Raw genomic sequence first — 19,008 nt, 5'->3', positions numbered from 1 at the left:
GGCCTGGTCTCCTCCAGTCCACACTGGGTCCCTCAGATGCGTTCTCCATAGTGGATCTGATCATGTTACTCTTATTAAAAACTTCCAGTGCCTTCCCATTTCTTAGGACCCATGCCTTTGGTGGCCTTCTCAAACTTGACATTTTTTTCTCCTACCCAGGGCTTTTGTACGTCTCTTCTGCATTTTGGAACACTCCCACTCTGTTCTTCACTTGCATTTTCCAGCTCTCAGCTCAGATGTTCAGAGAATCCTTCTCTAATTCCCAGACTAGGTCAGGTTCTTCTCTTTGACCTGTACCTGGTGTTTTTTCCTCTAAGGCATTTATGTAGTTGAAACGGTATACTGTCTGATTATGTGGTTATGACTATCTCCCCCATTAGACTATCAGTGTTATGAGGACCCTTTTGTTTTGTTTACCGAGAAGTCCCCATAGTGCCTGACCTGAAGTTGGAGCTTAATAAATATTTGCTCGGTGTGAAATACATAGCTCTTAGGTGAACAAGATGACCATATGACTATCTTAACAGTGCCAGGACTAACGGTGGAATATAATTTGATCTTATAAAGTTTAATCATGTGGCCAATTCATCTCACTAGTCATGACAACCAAATGATTCTGCTACAGTTTTTTGAAATAATTTTGTGAGCTAATTGTCTTTCATAGAAAGAAAATTAAAGTTACTTTCAGTTTTTATTTTTGAAAACTTAGAAATATTCAAGCAAGATAGTAGGTGCCTGCCACCCTGATGATGGTGATGATACTAATTTATTTCTGCTCTGTTTTTTATAGTGGCTCAGAGTCTTTATTATACCATTTAAGTGAACTGAAAGGAATGGCTTCATGGAAGCAAAAATATGAACCTCTTGGACTAGATGCTGCAGGAATTGAAGGTGGTAATTTAATTTCTTAATAGAATGCTTTAAACTCACTTTACTTATTGGACAAATGATACTTATTTATTTACTTCTTTTCAGATGCTATTACTGCAGTAGGTTCTTTCATACTCAAGGCAAATGAACTTCTTCAGTAAGTATTGGGAATACTTGAATATTAAAATCATTGACTTGAGAATATTTCACTTTTTGTAATTGAGAACCTAGCAAATTGTTGTGATTTTCTTAAAATGAGATTTTAGGTTCTTATGAAAATTACATGTTTATAGGATTAAAACAAACCAATAGCACAGTGATTTCAAAACTTCACATGGTATTTTCCTATCTCACCCATCCTCACCTCAGGCCCTCTCTTCAGAGGGAATCCTTTAAACTCTTGTAACTGTTTCTGGTTTTAGTTCTATAGGTTACTTCCATATTTCTAAATTGTATGACTGTACTGCATTCCTTTTATTTATCAGTTTTTAGAAATTATTCCTCTCTTTGTTTCTGTTTGTTTTTCCTAGACTCTTACTTGCTTTCTTTTTCCTTGCACTGTCTCTCTTTACCACATTTTTAGGTTTTCTCCCTGTCTCAAGGGTAGTATCACATCCCTGGAATTCCCCTGTGTCCCTGGTGCCTCCTCTGTTAGCCTCCGGCCTCACAGCACCCCCCCCGACCACCACCCACACACCAATCTGTCCATTGGTCCCAGCTCTTGTGCCAGCTACCACCCAGGCATTTTCTTCATTGCTTTCATGGGTTAGATCCTTACTTTCAGGATCTCCTGTTTCTTGCTTCATTTAATCACTTTGTGGAAAATGTCCTCCAGTAACTTAGAAAACAGATGTGTAAGGGTAAGCTTTCTGTGTCCTTTTGTGTCTTTTCTCCTCCTACCACACTTAATTGACGGGTTTGACTGGGTATAGATTATGAAGGGAGATTTATTTTCTCCGAGAGCTTTGAAAGCATTGCTCTGTTGTGTTCTGGCCAGTTTGTTGCTGATGGAAGGTCTGGTGCTTCTGATTCTCATTCCTTTGTATGCTGGTTTTTTTTCTTATCTTGAAAACTTTATTCTTCATCCTTGATACATTGAAATTTCACAGTAGTATTTTAAATGTGGGTCTTTTCCATTCATTGTACTGATAATAAGAAAATGCTATTTTTAACCTGAATTCTGTTGTATTATTATTTTGATAATTTCCTCTTCTCCCCCACTTTTTGAAACTAGATTTTTGTTCTAGAAATCTAGTTGTTCATATTAGACTTCCTGGATTGACCCTCTGTGTCTTTTATTTTTACTCACATTTTTTTAATAGCTTTGCCTTTACTGTTTCTTGTGAAATTTTCTTGACTCGATTATCCAGCACTGTCATTCATCATATACATTTATTGTGCATTTTTAACTATGTTTTAAACATTATTCTAGATGCTGAGAGTTATAGTAGTGAACAAAACTGATAAAAATCTTACCGTCATAGAGACTGTATTCTAATGCGATGAGGCAGATAATAAAGAAATGAATAATTCAAACCTATAGCATGTCAGATAGTGGTGTGTAGTGGAGGGAGAAACCATGTAGGGAAGGAGGACCTAGGGTATTCAGGGGGTAGAGGTGCACTTTTTGGTCAGGGAGGGCCTTGAGGGAGGAAGGAGTGAGCCTTGCTGATATTTGGGGGCAAAGGAGACAGCAAATATAAAGGCCTTGAGTTTGGAGCATGCCTGACATACTTGAGGGGAACCTCCAGGAGCCACTAAGTTAGGGAACTTAACAGTGTGAGCGATAGGATGAGTTGAAAGAGGTCATGGAGGATGGGTCAAGTTGTGTAGAGCCCGTAGGCCGTTGTAAGGACTTTGGCTTTTATCCTGGATATAATAAAGAATAATATAATAGGCTCTTAGGGAATTACAGGCTGTGGGGGAACAGGATATGACAGGATCTGTTTGATCCCTCTTGTTATTTACTTAGTGTTGAGAATAGATTATATGAGGGCGAGGACAGAAGCCAAGAGAGAAATGGTGGTCAGAATCTGAAATGGTCAGAACCTGAATATATTTTGAAAGTAGAAACAAGTGGGTAAGAGACAGTGAAAGATGGGAGAACTAGTAGGGTAAGTCTTGGTAGTACGACTGTTGGGCTGCTGGCAAGAAGTCACTGGGAAGATAGCTGGTGGTTCTTGTTGAGTAGGATGCTCGAAATGGAGATTTAGAAGGCTCAGTTTGGTAAAGAGGGTCTAGGATGTGAACTTTGGAATAAGAACCCAGGTGGAACAGAGAATGAGGTCATTGACCTGAGCCATGCTGTTGCATGTTTTATTATGGCAGTCCTGTTTTTTAATTACTAAGTGTTTTCTTATTTGTTTACTCATTTTTCAAAGCGATGCTCTTGCTCTGTAGATATGACATTTCATGGCTCTCTGAGGACATTAATTAGACTTTTTAAAAAGTCTTTGCTGCTTCCCAAATTATCTCCTGTTTATATGTCACTTTGCTGTTTGTTTCGGTCTCTTATTGCAAGCTTTCTTCAAAAACTTGATGCCCGATTGTTTACTCATATTTACTCCTGAGGCAGTTTCAAGTTGCTTGGAATTGCTGGGTGCAAAGTGGACCAAAGCCAGCACGAGTGCCAGAGCATGTGGGCCCATGCTGTGCCCCTCTGTTTCAGTTTGTCCTCCTTTGTCCAGCCCCAGACGTCATCCTAATGTCTTCTGTTGAACTTGATGTTTCTAAGGACTGAGTGTCCCCGGGGTTCTGCTAGGTGGATGACTCCTTGCTGCCCTCTTTCTGAAGTGCTGCGCATGTGGCCACTGCTGGTGAGCTTCACCAGTCACCAGTCTTCTGTCTGCTTTTGACATTTCTGAAACTTAAAAAAGCTTTTTTTTCTATCATCCTCTTTTTGTATGTGAGTTTATAACACGTACACCCCTCCCTACTGTCGTTTTAATGGAGTTTAGAATATAGATGTGTGTGCTCAAAGAACAGAGCAGAAGGGAAATGACATTTCTTTTCCTGAATGTTGAATAATTTTTTGGTTCTGCATATTTGCAGAGAGTAAACATAAAATTCTAAGTTTTCTGTGATCATGTTTCAATATGATTGAAAGGTTGTTGATTTAACTTCTTGCTCCTTGGAGATAAGTGGAATATAGCATTATTTTAGATTATAATGGAGAAACTGAGACAGTGAGAATTTTAACATTAGCCTATAACATATCAGTGGTTGCCTGGGCTTGGGGTGAACTGAGAAAGACAGGAATCTTTTTTTTTTCCCCCATTTTTGCTGCAAGAGCATTTTGATCGTGGTGCTTGGTAACGCAAGAGATGTCACAGTTTTTTATGTCAGGTGTTGTACTGTGTACAGAAAGGTTAATGATACTGACCTACTTCTCCAGTGGTATTATGAGACTTAATGCTTAGAAGGGACTTTGAGATTTAGGGGTAAAAAGGGCACATATTATTTGCTTAGAGTAATTATCTTACAGATGTGAGCTTAAAGAGCTTTTAAAAAAATGATATCCATTTCTATATTCAGAAACAGTTTCATCAAAGTGTAGATGACTTCCACTTATAACACTTAATCTTCAGGGTACATTTGTGTAAAGCCCAAGGAAATTCGATTTTTGAGATCTGTTACTGTAAGGATAAAAATATCAACTTCCATAAGTAATGTCTCATTGATATCAGAGGTAATGGTAGTGACATAGTATAAATTTATAATAATGATTTTCTGTTATGGTTGTTTTTTTTTTCTTCTTACTGATCAGTGATATTTTTGAAAAACTGAGAATAGTGCTGAAAACTGTTTTGGGTTTTTTTTTTTTTAATTTCTTTTGGTTCCAAAGTTAGAAAAGGATTTCATACTTTATTGAATGCTCGGAGAGACTATTACAGTTTGTGGCAAGGCTGTTATAACCAGTTAGAATCTGAGTTATTTGCTTTATTTTTGAAAAGAATCAGGATTTGCTCTTTTGAAATTTTATTTTTAGCTACGTGTTTGATTTGTTAAATCTGTTCTAAAGCTTTAAATGTCATCCAGATAGGCTATACTAGAACAGTAAGGATTATTATATTCCATAGTAATTGAACAATGATATATGAACCTCATGTAATAATTTCATTTCTGATTTATTTTTATCTTTTAGAGTTATAGATAGCAGTATGAAAAACTTCAAAGCATTTTTTCGGTGGCTGTATGTGGGTAAGTTAACTGAATGAAGCATTCTTGTATTTTTAACATTTTTGAAGAAAAAATGTGGGAATATCAATTTGGAATATTCAATTACACTAGTAAAATTTTAAATACTTGTCAATGTAGAGAGAATAGTTTCAAGGACCCCACTTCTACACTTCACTCAGTTTCAACAGTTTTCAACACATGGCCAATCTTATTTCTTCTTTATACCCTCCCATCACTGCCCCCACAGATACTTCTAACATTGATTGTCTCTATCACTTACTGATAATTGACCCTTTTTTACTCTGTAATGTCTCCTTAGGTTCAAATAACATTTTTTAATCTCTACTTTGTATTAGATATTGTTAGGTGTTAGATTTGGAGTGGAAAGAGGGAGAGAAAATAAGACAAAGCCTCTGCCTTCAATAGTTTAACTCCTGTTTTATACTTTGATCTTCTGTCTCTAGATCTGTGCCATTCATTATGATAGCCACTAGTCAATTATGGCTGTTTAAATTAGTTAAAATTATGTAGAATTACATATGCAGTTCCTTAGTCATGCTAGCCACATTTGAAGTGCTCAGGAGCTGCTTATAGTTAGTGGCTACCACGTTGGACAACACAGAACTAGAACATTGCCATTATCACTTCTACTGGACAGTGATGCCCTAGCTAAATAGATTGCAGATCACTAGTCCTGTCTTTGTGTCGCCACATCTCTTTGCATTTGTATGTAATTAACAAATAGTTACTGACATGATATTAAATGTTTTAATGCTCACCCTACAGGGTGTGCATATTTTGTGTATGTAGTCCATTTATAGTGCTATTTTTGTGACCTCTCTTAATGTCTATGAAATAATTTAGCATCCATTTCCTTCCAACACATGGAAAATTTAGTTGTAAATAGAATTTATTCCATAGTTCTTAAAATTCTAAAGAGTAAAATAGAAAGTAAAGTTACCTGTAATGTGCTAATATCCTTTAAACAAATGCCCAAATCTTTTTTTAATGTATTTTTTCCAAATCTTTAATTCTCATGTTTTTAAAGCATGACTTTTCATATTTGTTAGCCTTATATAATAGCTTTTAATAAAAAAATGAATGCAGTCAGTTGATGTTGACGTTTAAAATTTTTAGATTTTTCTCAAAACCATACCAACACTAGCCAGAATGGGGAGCCAGAGAGTTTATCAGGCCAGCCTGTTTAATATCAGAGTTAATTAGAATAAATTGCAATGTTAGAATTAAATGAAACCTTAGAATTGACTTTCTATTAGAGAAATAGTAGCTTGGTTTTACTTACAATTACTGGAGTAATTAGGCAGTTTATATTCTTATTGCATGTCCTAACTGTAATAAGAAGCTGCATTAGAAGATAAATGAATTACCACTCAGTCCTTATCATTAGAACAAAGCACACTGAATTGATCCCTGGGTTGGGAAGAACCCCTGGAGAAGGACATGGAAACCCACTCCAGTTTTCTTGCCTGGGAAATCCCCTGGACAGAGGAGCCTGCTGGGCTGCATGCAGTCCATGAGGTTGCAAAAGAGTTGGATAGGACTTAGTACTGAACAAATCTTCCCTGGTGGCTCAGAGGTTAAAGCGTCCGCCCCCAATGCGGGAGACCTGGGTTCGATCCCTGGGTCAGGGAAGATACCCTGGAGAAGGAAATGGCAAACCACTCCAGTATTCTTGCCTGGAGAATCCCATGGACGGAGGAGCCTGGTAGGCTACAGTCCACGGGGTCGCAAAGAGTCGGACACGACTGAGCGACTTCCCTTCCCTAGTACTGAACAACAACAAAACAAACACTGGATTGAAGAACTGGAGACCGAATTGTAGCTGGATGCTGCCACTAGTTGGCGCTCTAACCCTGGTTTGCTCTTTTGTAAAATGCAGTCTCCATGAAGGCAGGGATTTATTTATACTGTGTGCAGCAGCAGCAGCAGCTGTGTTCCCAGTACCTGTATTACGCTCAGTAAGTAATTTTTGAATGGATAAATGAATGAGTGGAACTAGATTATGACTGGGTATGTTTTTTTTCAGATAAATTAAAAGTCTGAATTAATTAAGAACAGTTTCTTAAAACAATCCCTGTTTGCAGAATCATGTCTAACATGCTTTTTCCTGACCAGACATAAGAAGCGTATTTAAACACTATGCAAAGCACATGCAATATACTTCTTCACTTAGGTGGATGTAATATGTATAGAAAACAGAGTATTGATGAAGACACCCCATGAAAGGACAAAAAGAATCAACCACAAATATTAAAGAAGGTATATAAATACATATATACACACATATAAGTGTATATGTACACACATAAATCTTAGTGCAAACATCTTCATGTGGCAGAAAAGCCCAAGGGGAAGAAACACATCTGTTTGGCATTCTAAGGCTTTTGGAGCAAAGAAAGAATTGCCTGCACATTTTAAGAGAAGAAACATGACCAAGTTAGGAGGGATTCCTGCACGCACAGTCTTTGCTAAAGGCAGCAATTCGGTTTGTTTGTCTGGAGTGGCAGTGGGTTGTATTGAAGGAGAAAACGAAAAATGGTTTAAGATGGCTATACCAACTGTTTTGAGCCTAAGAATATAAATCAAATTCTTCACTCTGTAGTTCTTAGAAGAAAAATAAGTTTTCCTTGGTGACAAGAAGCTGTTGAAAATAGAAAATGTAGTCCAGTGAAATACATTTAGACTTGAAATGCATCTATAATTAAGATTCTGTTTGGAGTTTCCCTTTAAAGATAGTTTTAAACTTTGTATTTTCAGCAATGTTGAGAATGACAGAAGACCATGTACTTCCCGAACTGAATAAGGTAGTATATAGTAATATTTTTCCTATGTGTGTTAATATTGCCCTGGTTGAGCTCAGCTTTGCTGGTCATCTTAGTAGTCTTATGCAGTTATTGTTAAGAGATGTTAGACTGTAGGCACAAGAGAGATCCTAGTAAGCCCTTTTTTAAATTTGCATGTTTGATATTTTTTATCTCACAGAATACTTTTATTATGGCTAAGCTTATCGTTTTCATGTTTGTCTAAGATTTTATAGTCTGTATAACATAAGGTATTTGGATTCCTTATTTTAACTTCCTAAAATCTTAAATGCATTTTTATTTTCCTTGGAAGTCTAGTACGTAGATATTAGTACCTCTGTGCATGTCTGGTGAGTACCAGTTAGGCATAAAATAATAAATAGCCTTAGGCCATAAAGAGATCTGTAGCTGTTGGAGTTGCTGATTGGAAAATGGGTTTAAAATATTTAATTACATGCTTGTCACATTTATTGTTACATAATTTTTTATTGAGAAGCTTTTCTTTATCTTGATTTGTTTTCTTTTTCCTTTTGGATTTGATAGATGACTCAGAAAGATATCACGTTCGTTGCTGAATTTCTTACTGAACATTTCAATGAGGTAGGAAATTGGCATTTCTATAGTGCTTTTTAAACAATAATTACAATAAATCTGGATAATGGTAAGAAGTAGTCAAATTTAATCCAGTTTAAGCGACCTTCTAGCAATTATGTATGCTTTTTCAACTATTGAACTAATTAATGGCAGTACTTATTTATTAAATGTAAAGCATATAAATTGAACTTTGTGTTTGTGTCTTACCATCCACAAAAGAAAAGAGGAACTGCTACTAACAGCTTACTTAAGAAGTAGAGTTTTTGGTTTAAATGTAAGATTTTTTTTTTTCTTTAATAAGTTGACTTAAGAATTAAACTTTATTTATTCTTTCTAGGCTCCAGATCTTTATAATCGAAAAGGAAAATACTTTAACGTTGAAAAAGTTGGTCAGGTATGGGCTTTGGATTGAATCTAGTTACTAATTTTTTAATTTTTTAAAACTAATTTTAAAACATTAGCACTGTTAGTCTTTATTATACAAAACTTTCTGAAAGTAGCATAACGCCAAATTATATAGTAGCCCTCTCCTTTTAGTAAAATCACCAAAGAGTAGCTTTAACCTTTTGGGGGATCTTTGAATCCTTTATATTAAAATTATTGAAAACTCCCAGAGAGCTTTTATGTGGATTGTGTCTATGAATAGCATATATTATTAGATATTAGAAATTAAACAAAAAAGAATTATTTATTTCTTAATTCACTTAAAAAGAACAAACCCTCTTTTCATTACATGTTAATATAAATATTTTTAATGGAAATAACTATTTAACAGAACAAAATTAAGTGAAGAGTGACATTGTTTTATATGTTTGCAAATTTCCTTGATGTATGGCTTAGGAGAAGGCAGCTGCATTTGTTCTGTTGTGATATGTTGTTTGATTCAGAAAGCCTGGTTTTACACAGGTGTGTAGTTGGAAAGGCAGAAATATTTTAATAGCTTTTTAGAAAATTGTGAATATTCTTTGATACTGCACCAAATTCTGACAAACAGTAGTATCTTAGGTTAATTCTAGTGTGAAATCTAAATTGCAACAGTAGTCTTTCCATATTATGATTCATTAAAATTTATTCATCTGCTTTTCACTTTGGAAGGATCTTGCTACCCTGTGCTTGATTTTGTAATATCATGTATTGGTCTTTGGGAAAATACTGATTCACTGAATTACAGAGGTCTTCCATAGGCTGATACCTGTCTTCATACAGTATCCAAAAGTCAGATTTTGTTAATGTCATTACCAATCTCATCAGACAATCTTTAACTACTATGACGCTGTCAAGCACATAGTAGCAGATACGGGTTTTCCAAAATTTTAATTTTTGCTTGAATGTTTAAATTTTATCACTGACAACAAATACTGTCAGTTATTTTGCTTAAAGTGATAGGATCACTTTCATTAGTTTCAAGAAAATATCTGCCAAATACCCAAGAACGAATAATCATAGTTTATCTGCCAGTCATTCTTTTGAATAAAAATGGAATTCCAGGAGCAACAAAGACGTGCCTAGCTTGACTCAAGTGCATTTTCATAAATGCTTTTCCTCATGATAACTGTCATGCTTTGGCATGCAGCAAAAGTGCTTTATTCATACTTCCAATTCTATCTCTCAGAATATTAAAAATATTTTGTTGAGATTTAATAAAATTAATAATTTCAATAGCCTTATCAGAGATTACTGAAACTGTATGTGGCAAAAATGAATCCAGTGACTACTAGCATGGTTTGATTCTTGGTGGCAGTGCCAGCAGGTGTCCTCACCTGTGCTTTTGACCACCGGAGCAGATGTCATTACAGCAAAAAAAGCAAATAATAGCTTTATACCGTTATAGAAATAGTAATGACCTCATGGATCTTGGAAAGCATCTTGAAGACTCTCCGAGTGGTGTGGACCACACTTTGAGAATTACTGCCTTGGAGTAGATTGACAGTTGATAAACAGTTGAAAATTAATTTATAAACTTGAATATGTAAGGTTAAAAGTTCTATTTTCTATGAAAATAGAACATGATACTTAAACTCAATTCATGGTCTCTATGTCTGTTGCATTCTAATCTTTTAGTAGTCTGCAGTTTGTTCAGTAGCTTGGCATTTAGTAAATTTTGATCATCTCACAGAATAATGTGGTTTCAGAGGACTTGACAGTAAAAATAACTTGAGTAGAAAAGTGTTAAATATAAGCAATTTTAGAACCTAATTCTTTGGTTTACAAAGCTGAAATGTCTAATTCTGTATTTCTAGTACTTGAAAGATGAAGATGATGATCTTGTGTCACCCCCTAACACAGAGGGAAACCAGTGGTATGACTTTCTTCAGAACAGCAGCCACCTTAAAGGTATTTCATGAACCAAGCAGATTTGGGCCATGTTCATATTTACTTGAGACCAGTACCTCAGCAAGTGTACTTGCTGAATACTTATTTAAGTTCTTTGATTTATCTTTTTGTGTTCATTTTATTTGATTAGAGAAACAGGAAAATAATAACAGTGTATGATATTACCATATTCAAAAACACTGTATGTTAACTGTGATGTAGTAAGATTGCTTATTTTAAGTATTGTCTGTTATAAAAAATAGGATATTGGGAGGAAAACTATAGAGCCTATCAGAGAAGTCTGTTTAAATCAGTTCCAATTTATTAGCTTTTAGGAACATATGATGCTTTTAACTCCTATAATGATGCATCACTGTATTCTCCTGAGGTGGCGTGTTTTGTTTTTTTTTTTTAACTTGTTATGCCTTTTGTTCTCTGGGTTGTTGATACGGTAAAATTTTATTAAGCCAACATTATTGGGGATGCAACACAAAATAGCAACCATTATGTATCAAAACTTCTCCATTTTAGATGAAAAGATGTTTAAAGCATCTATTTCTTTGCTTTCTCAAAGAGTAATTTGACCAAGGTTTAGCTGTTTCTTAGGTCCTTGGGGTCATAGCCACCACATGGATGTATTATCTCATTTAATCCTCACAAGAACCTAGAAGGTTATCTTCATTTTACTAAAGAGGAAACTGAAGGTTAGAGAAGGCCCATGATGATACAGGGTAGTAACCGATAGAGCTAGGACTCTGCTAACTTGAGAGCCTGTGTTTTTAACTGCACTCAGTAGTAATCTCTGCTTCTTTCTGTTTGCTGCTTATCTGAATGAGGAGTGAGTGGGAGAAGCAGAGAAATCTCAGGCCCAGAACTTTGCTTGTTGCTCTTTTGATTTAACCCTAGAAGTCCACATTCTTCTTCGGAGCAGAACATGTTTTACATTTCTTCGAGAGTCTCCAAGATCACCAGAGCGATGCATTGACATAAGTTAGTATTGAATGGAGGGAGAATGAAAGTACAGTTGCCTCAGCTCACTTACTGTATTTAATCAGGATGCCCACGGAGTAAGAAGGATTCCTGGAGAGGGCTGATAGCAGTGTGGGAGCAGTGACAATCAGGACCCTGTCACTGCTGGGCTCATATCCACTCCGAGGACTTTGGAAAAAACTGGTCCTGCCCTTTTTTCTCCCCACATCTTCTGTAGCTGAATAGAAAGGCCTAATCTTAGTTACAGGCCTCATATTTAACTTCAAGTTTACTCCATCTCTTAAGATGTTAGAATGTGACTTCAGACCAGCTCATTAATCTCCCAGTTTCTTAGTAGAGTATGAAGTAGTACAGATTGTCGCTACAGAGCTTTTAAGAAACACTTGATGAAACTTCTTCCTAGAACTTTGCAAAAATCAAGTGCTGAATACTTAATGTACATACCTTCCCAGGGGAGGTGAGAGAGTTGGTGTCACATGTGGGTGAAAGTGGGTGTGCTGGAAGCTGGGCTGCCTGGGCTGGGGACCTGCCCTACCGCTTGCTGGTGTGTGGCAGCGGACACATTGCCTGACCTCTCGGTGCCCCGGTTTTCTCTTCTGTAAAGAGTGGTGATCATAGTGCCTCCCTCAAAAGCAGTTGTGAAGATTCAGTAAATTAATCCAAATGGAGCACTTAGGAGAGTGCCTGCCACGTAGTATACAAGCAGTCAGTGTGGATTTGAGGTGTTTTTACTCAAAACATTTCTGACTCCAAAGTGAGAGGATTCTTTTCCTCCTGAGATCATCTCTGATACCACCTGGGTGTCCCACACTTCGTTATGACATTAACTCTGCAGAGTTAGCTCAGACTCCAGGGTTCAGGGCTTAGTCCCATAAGACTGCCCCCACTTCAGAGTTCAGTCACCAGTACTGGGTCCCCAGGTTACCCACATTTCTGTTCCACTTTGCTACAAATTTGAGGGTCCCCATAAGTTTAATAATTTGCTAAAATGGCTCACAAAACTAAGAAACACTTGACTTACATTTACCAGTTTATTATAAAGGATGCGATTCTGGAATAGCCAGGTAGAGAGGCAAATGGGGTGAGGGATGGAGGGGAGGACGTGGAGCTTGCATTCCCTCTCTAGATGCACATCCCTCCCAGCCCCTTAATGCAAGCATCAACCCAGAGGCCCTAGCTCTGTCATCTAGGGTTTTGTGGAGCTTTCATTATGTAGATGTGGTTAACTTACTGGCCATTGGTGACACTTCATATTTTCCCTTCATTGTCCTTAGGATCCCACACTGTATTGAGTTGTGTCTTCTTAGTCTTCGCCAATCTATGATAGCTCTGCAAGTCTTTCCTTATCTTTTTATGACCTGATTTGATGAGTACTAGTCCGGTTTTTTTGGGGGAGGTTGTTGGGCAGCACTTCCCTGGTGGCTTATATGCTAAAGAATCTGCCTGCAATGCGGGAGACTTGGGTTTGATCCCAGGGTCAAGAAGATCCCCTGGAGACGGGAATGGCAACCGACTCCAGTGTTCTTGCCTGGACAATCTCGTGGGCAGAGGAGCCTCTTGGGTTCTAGTCCATGCGGTTGCAACTGAGCAACTAACACACACAGTCATTTGTTTTGTAGAATGTCTCTCGGTTTGGGTTATTGATGTTTCCTCATTGTTGGATGGACTCAGTGCCGGCTTCTCTCTTCTACCTGGTTGGGGGATGGGGCTGAAAGTTCCAAGCTTCTAATCAGGGCTTGGTCTTTACCATGCCCAACCCGCATCCTGAAGCTATCTGAAAGTGAAAGTGAAGTCACTCAGTCATGTCCGACTCTTTGTGACCCCATGGACTGTAACCTGCCCGGCTCCTCAGTCCATGGGATTTTCCAGGCAAGAACACTGGAGTGGGTTGCCGTTTCCTTCTCCAGGAGATCTTTCCCACCCAGTGATCGAACCCGAGTCTCCCGCGTTGTAGACAGACGCTTTACCGTCTGAGCCACCAGGGAAGCTATCTAAGGGCTCTTTAAACAGAGGATGCTCCTATCATCGTTATCACTTAGGAAATTCCAAAGGTTTTAAAGAGCTCTGCCCCGGGAACTGGGGACAGAGACCAAGTATCTTTCTGTGATACCACAGCATCTGTCACCTGTTGGGAGCTTAAAATGTTAACATGATTAAAACTCCTTTATCCAGCATAGCTGGGGCAGGAGGTGCTATGAGGGAGGCCAGTAGAGCACAGTGGAAGAGGGTGGGCTTGGGAGGGGGACCTGGGCTTGATTCAGAGGTCTAGCTCCTTGGTCATTCTCACACTGGGCGATTGCCTAAACCTCCTAGGCCTCATTTTTTTTTTTTTTAATCAGTAAGATAGAGAGTATGATACTTACTTTATATAGTTGTTGTAAACAATAGAAGTAACATATATGAAAAGAATCTAACATACTTGGTGTTGGTAGTTGACAAATTATATATTACTTTCTACTGATAAAAGTAGCCTTTTCAGAAATGAAGAGCTTATTTTCATAGCACCAATTTCTTATCTCCTGTTTTTGTTTTCACCATCATGCTCTTCCAAAATAATACTGGGTTGCTATTGTTACCCCATTGTGGCAAAGAAGAGGGAAGAGTGAACTTATTTCATTGTATGTATTCTGGTTCCTGGGAGTAAGAAATGGCAACCCACTCCAGTATTCTTGCCTGGAGAATCCCAGGTATAGAAGAGCCTGGTGGGCTGTTGTCTATGGGGTCGCACAGAGTCGGACACGACTGAAGTGACTTAGCAGCATTCTGGTTTCCAAGTCATCCTTTTCTTCTTACAGCCAACGGAAGCATACGTTGGATTTTGGTGGGAAAAATAAAAGAATAGTAAACTACCAGGACTCAGGTTGTAGTAAGTGTGGTGGTTTTCAGTGGGCTGGCCGCCAAGGATCTTGCAAGGCAGGAGGCCTTGGTCGTTTTTAGTGAGTTTGTGTGAAGGTACAGTGGAGTGGCCAGGGAGAATTCCACCGTCAGATAAGCTGTGTGGGCTGGCTCTAACAGTAGGTTAGTTTTGCCTAGCTATCTGGTTTGCTATAGCTTTTTGTTTTTTGTTTTTGTTTTTGTTTGAAACCAGAAAGTCCTTTGCTGTTTCCTTATTATCCTCGAAAATCATTGCATTTTGTGAAAAGGCGGATGGAGAACGTTATTGATCAGTGCTTGCAAAAGCCAGCAGTAAGTTTGAAAGAAATGCATGTTTTTGTATAGGAGCAAGAATATCTAAAATATGTGGCTCACTTATGTAAATGATCATAATTATTAAGATGAGCCATATGAAAATGCTGATACTCATCTGTTTTTGACTAACAGAAGTGGCAGTTTCATATGATTCACCCTAATATTTCCTCATACTGTTGGTTTCTTACATAAATTAAAAAATAAATACAAGGTTACTGAATATGTTGGCATCTTTAGTATTTTATTGGTCCCAAGAACAAACTTATTATAAATGATCTTAGTTACAGAGCTGATGTGTCTGTTAACTGCTGAAGGATGGATGATTGATGCTGTGAAACTTAGAAGAGATGGTTTTTCACCTGCCATCACTTATCTCCAAGGTCCTTTTGTGCTCAGAGTTTTCTCTCTTCTTTACTATCATGACTGTCGTTAAAATTTCTTGCATGAAGGTTTGGTGATATAGATGATTTTTCACTATACTTAAACAGTGATGATCAGTCACTTTCTGTGGAGTATTTATTTCTGTGTATGTACATGCTTTAATTATATTTTTAAATCTTATTTAGGATGTAATTGGAAAATCAATGAATCAAGCAGTATGTATTCCATTATATAAAGATAGCAGAAGGTAATTCTGTTTACTTTTTGGGTGGTATAATTCAACAGCCGATTAAAATTTTTCTTACCTTTTTTTCTTTTGTTTTAGTGAGGACTCCACACGTAGACTATTCAAATTCCCTTTTCTGTAAGTGTGTGTTTCTTCCCTTTCTGCTGTGAACAATGCAGTTTTGTTGTATAAATTGATAGCTAAATGTCATGTTTTGACATTAAATTTTTTCCTTAGGTGGAATAATAAAACCTCAAATCTACATTATCTTCTTTTTACTATTTTAGAAGATTCACTTTATAAAATGTGCATCTTAAGGAGACATACTGATATTTCCCAGTGAGTATTAATCTGAAGTTTGAATCAAGGAGATAAGATTCTAATATTTTTAATAATAAAACATACTGCTTCCCTTCCCTCCATTTCAGCTTTTTAGTTAAGCTACTTTGACTTTAGACTTGCTAACTTAACTCTTCTAAGTCTTAGTTTTCACATTATTAAGGTGGTAATGCCAAATTAGGAAGCTGCGTGATCCCTTTTAATTTTAGATTATTTAATTTTGTATTGGTATATAGCTATTACATATAGGATTTTTTTAGGCTTAGAGAAAATATAACAGCAAAACAGTTGGTATTATATCTTATGAACTTGTGGAACTTCAGAGTTGTATTTTGGCTTCCTGTGGCAAGGATTTTTACCTCAGGTTTAGCATTCAGTTCAGTCTCTCAGTCGTGTCCAACACTTTGTGACCTCATGGACTGCAGCACGCCAGGTTTAGTGTGCCTTTCATTAAACAAGAGGCCTTGCCTATAGAGACTTCTTTTGAGAATGCAAATAAAAGTTTTGAAAGATAAATCATATTCAGAATGTCACTAGGATCTTAAATGGCTTTAAATCTAAACCAAAGGAAACTTTTTGAAACCAAGTTGTAGCCTAAGAGAAATAATTTGGGTCTGTGGCCATACCACCCTAAACGCACCCGATCTCGTCTGATCTCCGAAGCTAAGCAGGGTTGGGCCTGGTTAGTACTTGGATGGGAGAAATAATTTGGTTGTCCAGACATCCTCATTTTGTAAGGTATCTTGCTGCTTTGGTGACTGTGAGATTTTAAACCAAGTTGTAATTTTGATGTTAGGTTTGTCTGTCAGGGATTTGCATTAGTTATCAGTATTCTAGAGCGAGTGTAATAGTATTTTGGTCTGGGGTTTGATGATTATGTAAATGTACTGACAGTCATTTTTTTTCAAGCGTATATAGATTATTGCCTATCCAAGTTGTTCTACAAAGTCTCTCCCCACCCCTCTTCTTTCTTCAAGATCTGTAAGTAATGGACTAATTGCTGTTAAATTTGGGAGCTTCACATATGCCACAACTGAAAAAGTGAGAAGAAGGTAAATCTTGAACCTTGTCTGGATGAGCTGTATATATAGTAAATACAAATACAGGAATATGGTTAGACTCAGTTACAGTGATGATATTCTTAGGCCTTCGTCACTTGCAACGTAGCGGGGCTGGGTTGGTTATGCGTTTTATACTTAGAGGGTGATTTGACATACAGTTGAAAAGAACCTTACTGGCCTGCAGGAATTTTTGTAGTATGGTTTCCTACAATTAATACTTCTGAAGTCTCTGTCCCCTAAGAAAGTAATGTGGTTCCAGGGGGCAGATGACTAAAGGTCTTCTTATGACCAACAGAGATGTGAGGTGGTGGTGTCCTTCTTACTGCTCTGGGGTCTTCTTAGGTTAAGTGTAACAATACTGATATCATCTGGAGGCTTTGTAAGAGAAAGAACTGACACTAACCCTAAACTTACCTTTTTCTTACTGTTTTTCTTACATAAAGGAAGTTCTTTGAAGTTGTTTTGAAGTTGTATCTTTTCATATGTAAATCTTATTTTTACTTTTCATTCTAGTTAACTCTGATTACTCAATATATTTATATGGTATCATTCATAGAATTTCCAGAGGCTTAAGTCCTAACCATTGATGTCAAGAATTTTCTGGAACTGTGAACCAACCTCACAGATTTTTCTTTTTCCATGATTACCTATTTTCAGGGCCTAGTTATATTTGTGAATAATCAGTACCATAGGTAACTGTGACTTTAGCGTAAACTAATGGTATATTTTAAATGTTACTGTATAGAATGTCAACTTGACATTTTCATTGTCAGTTTTTGGTTTGGTACCAGTATAATGCTATATATATAGTATTTTCTCAGTCATGATAACACCTTTGATATAATGGAACTTATTTAATTCTAGCACCTACAGTTGTTTAGATGCCCAGTTTTATGATGATGAAACAGTCACAGTAGTTCTCAAAGACACTGTAGGACGTGAAGGAAGAGATAGACTCTTGGTGCAGTTGCCACTGTCTTCCGTGTACAGCAGTGAAGATTCTGCAGAATATCAGTTCACTGGGACTTACTCTACAAGGTAACTTTTATTAGTAAGACTGTCTTTCTGATAGAACAGTTAAATCTTTTTTTTTAAATGTATATTGTACATTATAGTTCTTTAGGTATGATAAAGTCAACTGAGCAGAAGTACTTCTGTTTTTTTTATTGAAAAAATACTGGCTTCAACAGCTCTCTTGTCCTTTTGCTTTGTTAGTAAATCGAGAATTATTTGCTGGAAGAAGGTGGGAAATTATTTTGTATGGAGAATAGCACTTCTGTTTTCAAGGATGACATTAGCCCTAGTTTATAGTAGAATTCTTTTAGATTTGTCTTTAGTATTTTCCTTTCAGAATTAGGAACTCAATAGCCACAGAAGGGGTTCAAGGTCACTTCTAAGAGATAGCTTTAGATTGAGATTTGCAAGCAGATCTCTAATTTATTAATAAAATGAGTTCATTTGCTTGCCTTAAAAGTGAATCAAAAACCTTATTGTCTAAGGTTTCTGCTTTAATAAGATATTTGGTCCATTTGGAAATGCAGTGTTTTCATAGAATATAGTATCACAGCTTTTTTATACAGCAGCTGGGGGAATTATGTTGGAAATGGGAGTATTGGTAGAAGTCAAACCCTGATGCCATCCCCAGTAAACGAGGGAGAAGAGCCCCGTTTCACTCCTGGGTTGGCTTTCTTTCCTCTCTAGGCTAGATGAGCAGCGTAGTGCTATTCCCACCCGTACCCTGCACTTTGAGAAGCATTGGAGATTACTGGAAAGTATGAAAGCACAGTATGTTGCTGGGAATGGTTTTCGAAAGGTGTCCTGTGTGGTAAGTGTTTACAAATTCTTACTAAGAGTAACAAAAGTGGCAGGATCTGTCAGGTCCTCTCAGTGCAAACATTCTGTGATGTAAAGCTTTTATTGATTATGAGCATGTAGTGGTCTTAGCTATTTAGTTCTCTTTTTCTGAGAAAGCTTACTAAGTAATTACTAACCGTTTTTAGATTTTGTTAATCTTGAAATTGTCACTGTATGTGGAGTACAGAAT

At 37.1% G+C, this 19,008-nt stretch overlaps 1 protein-coding gene and 1 non-coding gene across 6 annotated transcripts in view; both read left to right on the top strand.

The window, feature by feature from the left end:
* ANAPC4 (anaphase promoting complex subunit 4) overlaps window positions 1-19,008 on the top strand; it is a 35,113-nt gene that overhangs the window by 15,634 nt on the left and 471 nt on the right. For 3 of the 5 annotated variants that reach the window (XM_081539406.1, XM_081539677.1, XM_081539591.1), the window contains 14 exons: window positions 791-891; window positions 976-1,027; window positions 5,015-5,070; window positions 7,828-7,874; window positions 8,415-8,471; window positions 8,803-8,859; window positions 10,706-10,799; window positions 14,857-14,954; window positions 15,524-15,585; window positions 15,664-15,702; window positions 15,802-15,903; window positions 16,881-16,955; window positions 17,829-18,002; window positions 18,666-18,789. In XM_081539406.1, coding sequence (XP_081395532.1) covers window positions 791-891; window positions 976-1,027; window positions 5,015-5,070; window positions 7,828-7,874; window positions 8,415-8,471; window positions 8,803-8,859; window positions 10,706-10,799; window positions 14,857-14,954; window positions 15,524-15,585; window positions 15,664-15,702; window positions 15,802-15,903; window positions 16,881-16,955; window positions 17,829-18,002; window positions 18,666-18,789 — 1,138 coding nt within the window. Of the gene's footprint in view, window positions 1-790; window positions 892-975; window positions 1,028-5,014; window positions 5,071-7,827; window positions 7,878-8,414; window positions 8,472-8,802; window positions 8,860-10,705; window positions 10,800-14,856; window positions 14,955-15,523; window positions 15,586-15,663; window positions 15,703-15,801; window positions 15,904-16,880; window positions 16,956-17,828; window positions 18,003-18,665; window positions 18,790-19,008 lie in introns of all 5 variants that reach the window. The other 2 variants (XM_081539302.1, XM_081539506.1) reach the window with 1 other exon arrangement.
* TRNAW-CCA (transfer RNA tryptophan (anticodon CCA)) lies at window positions 6,630-6,702 on the top strand. The gene has a single exon. It is a non-coding gene; the product is annotated as a tRNA-Trp (tRNA).

This window comes from Giraffa tippelskirchi, chromosome 1 (assembly GCF_054371585.1).
Source record: "Giraffa tippelskirchi isolate mGirTip1 chromosome 1, T2T-mGirTip1v1.2.pri, whole genome shotgun sequence".
Lineage (NCBI taxonomy): Eukaryota > Metazoa > Chordata > Mammalia > Artiodactyla > Giraffidae > Giraffa > Giraffa tippelskirchi.
Note: the sequence above shows the minus strand (reverse complement) of the source record. Positions and strands in the feature narration are given on the sequence as shown.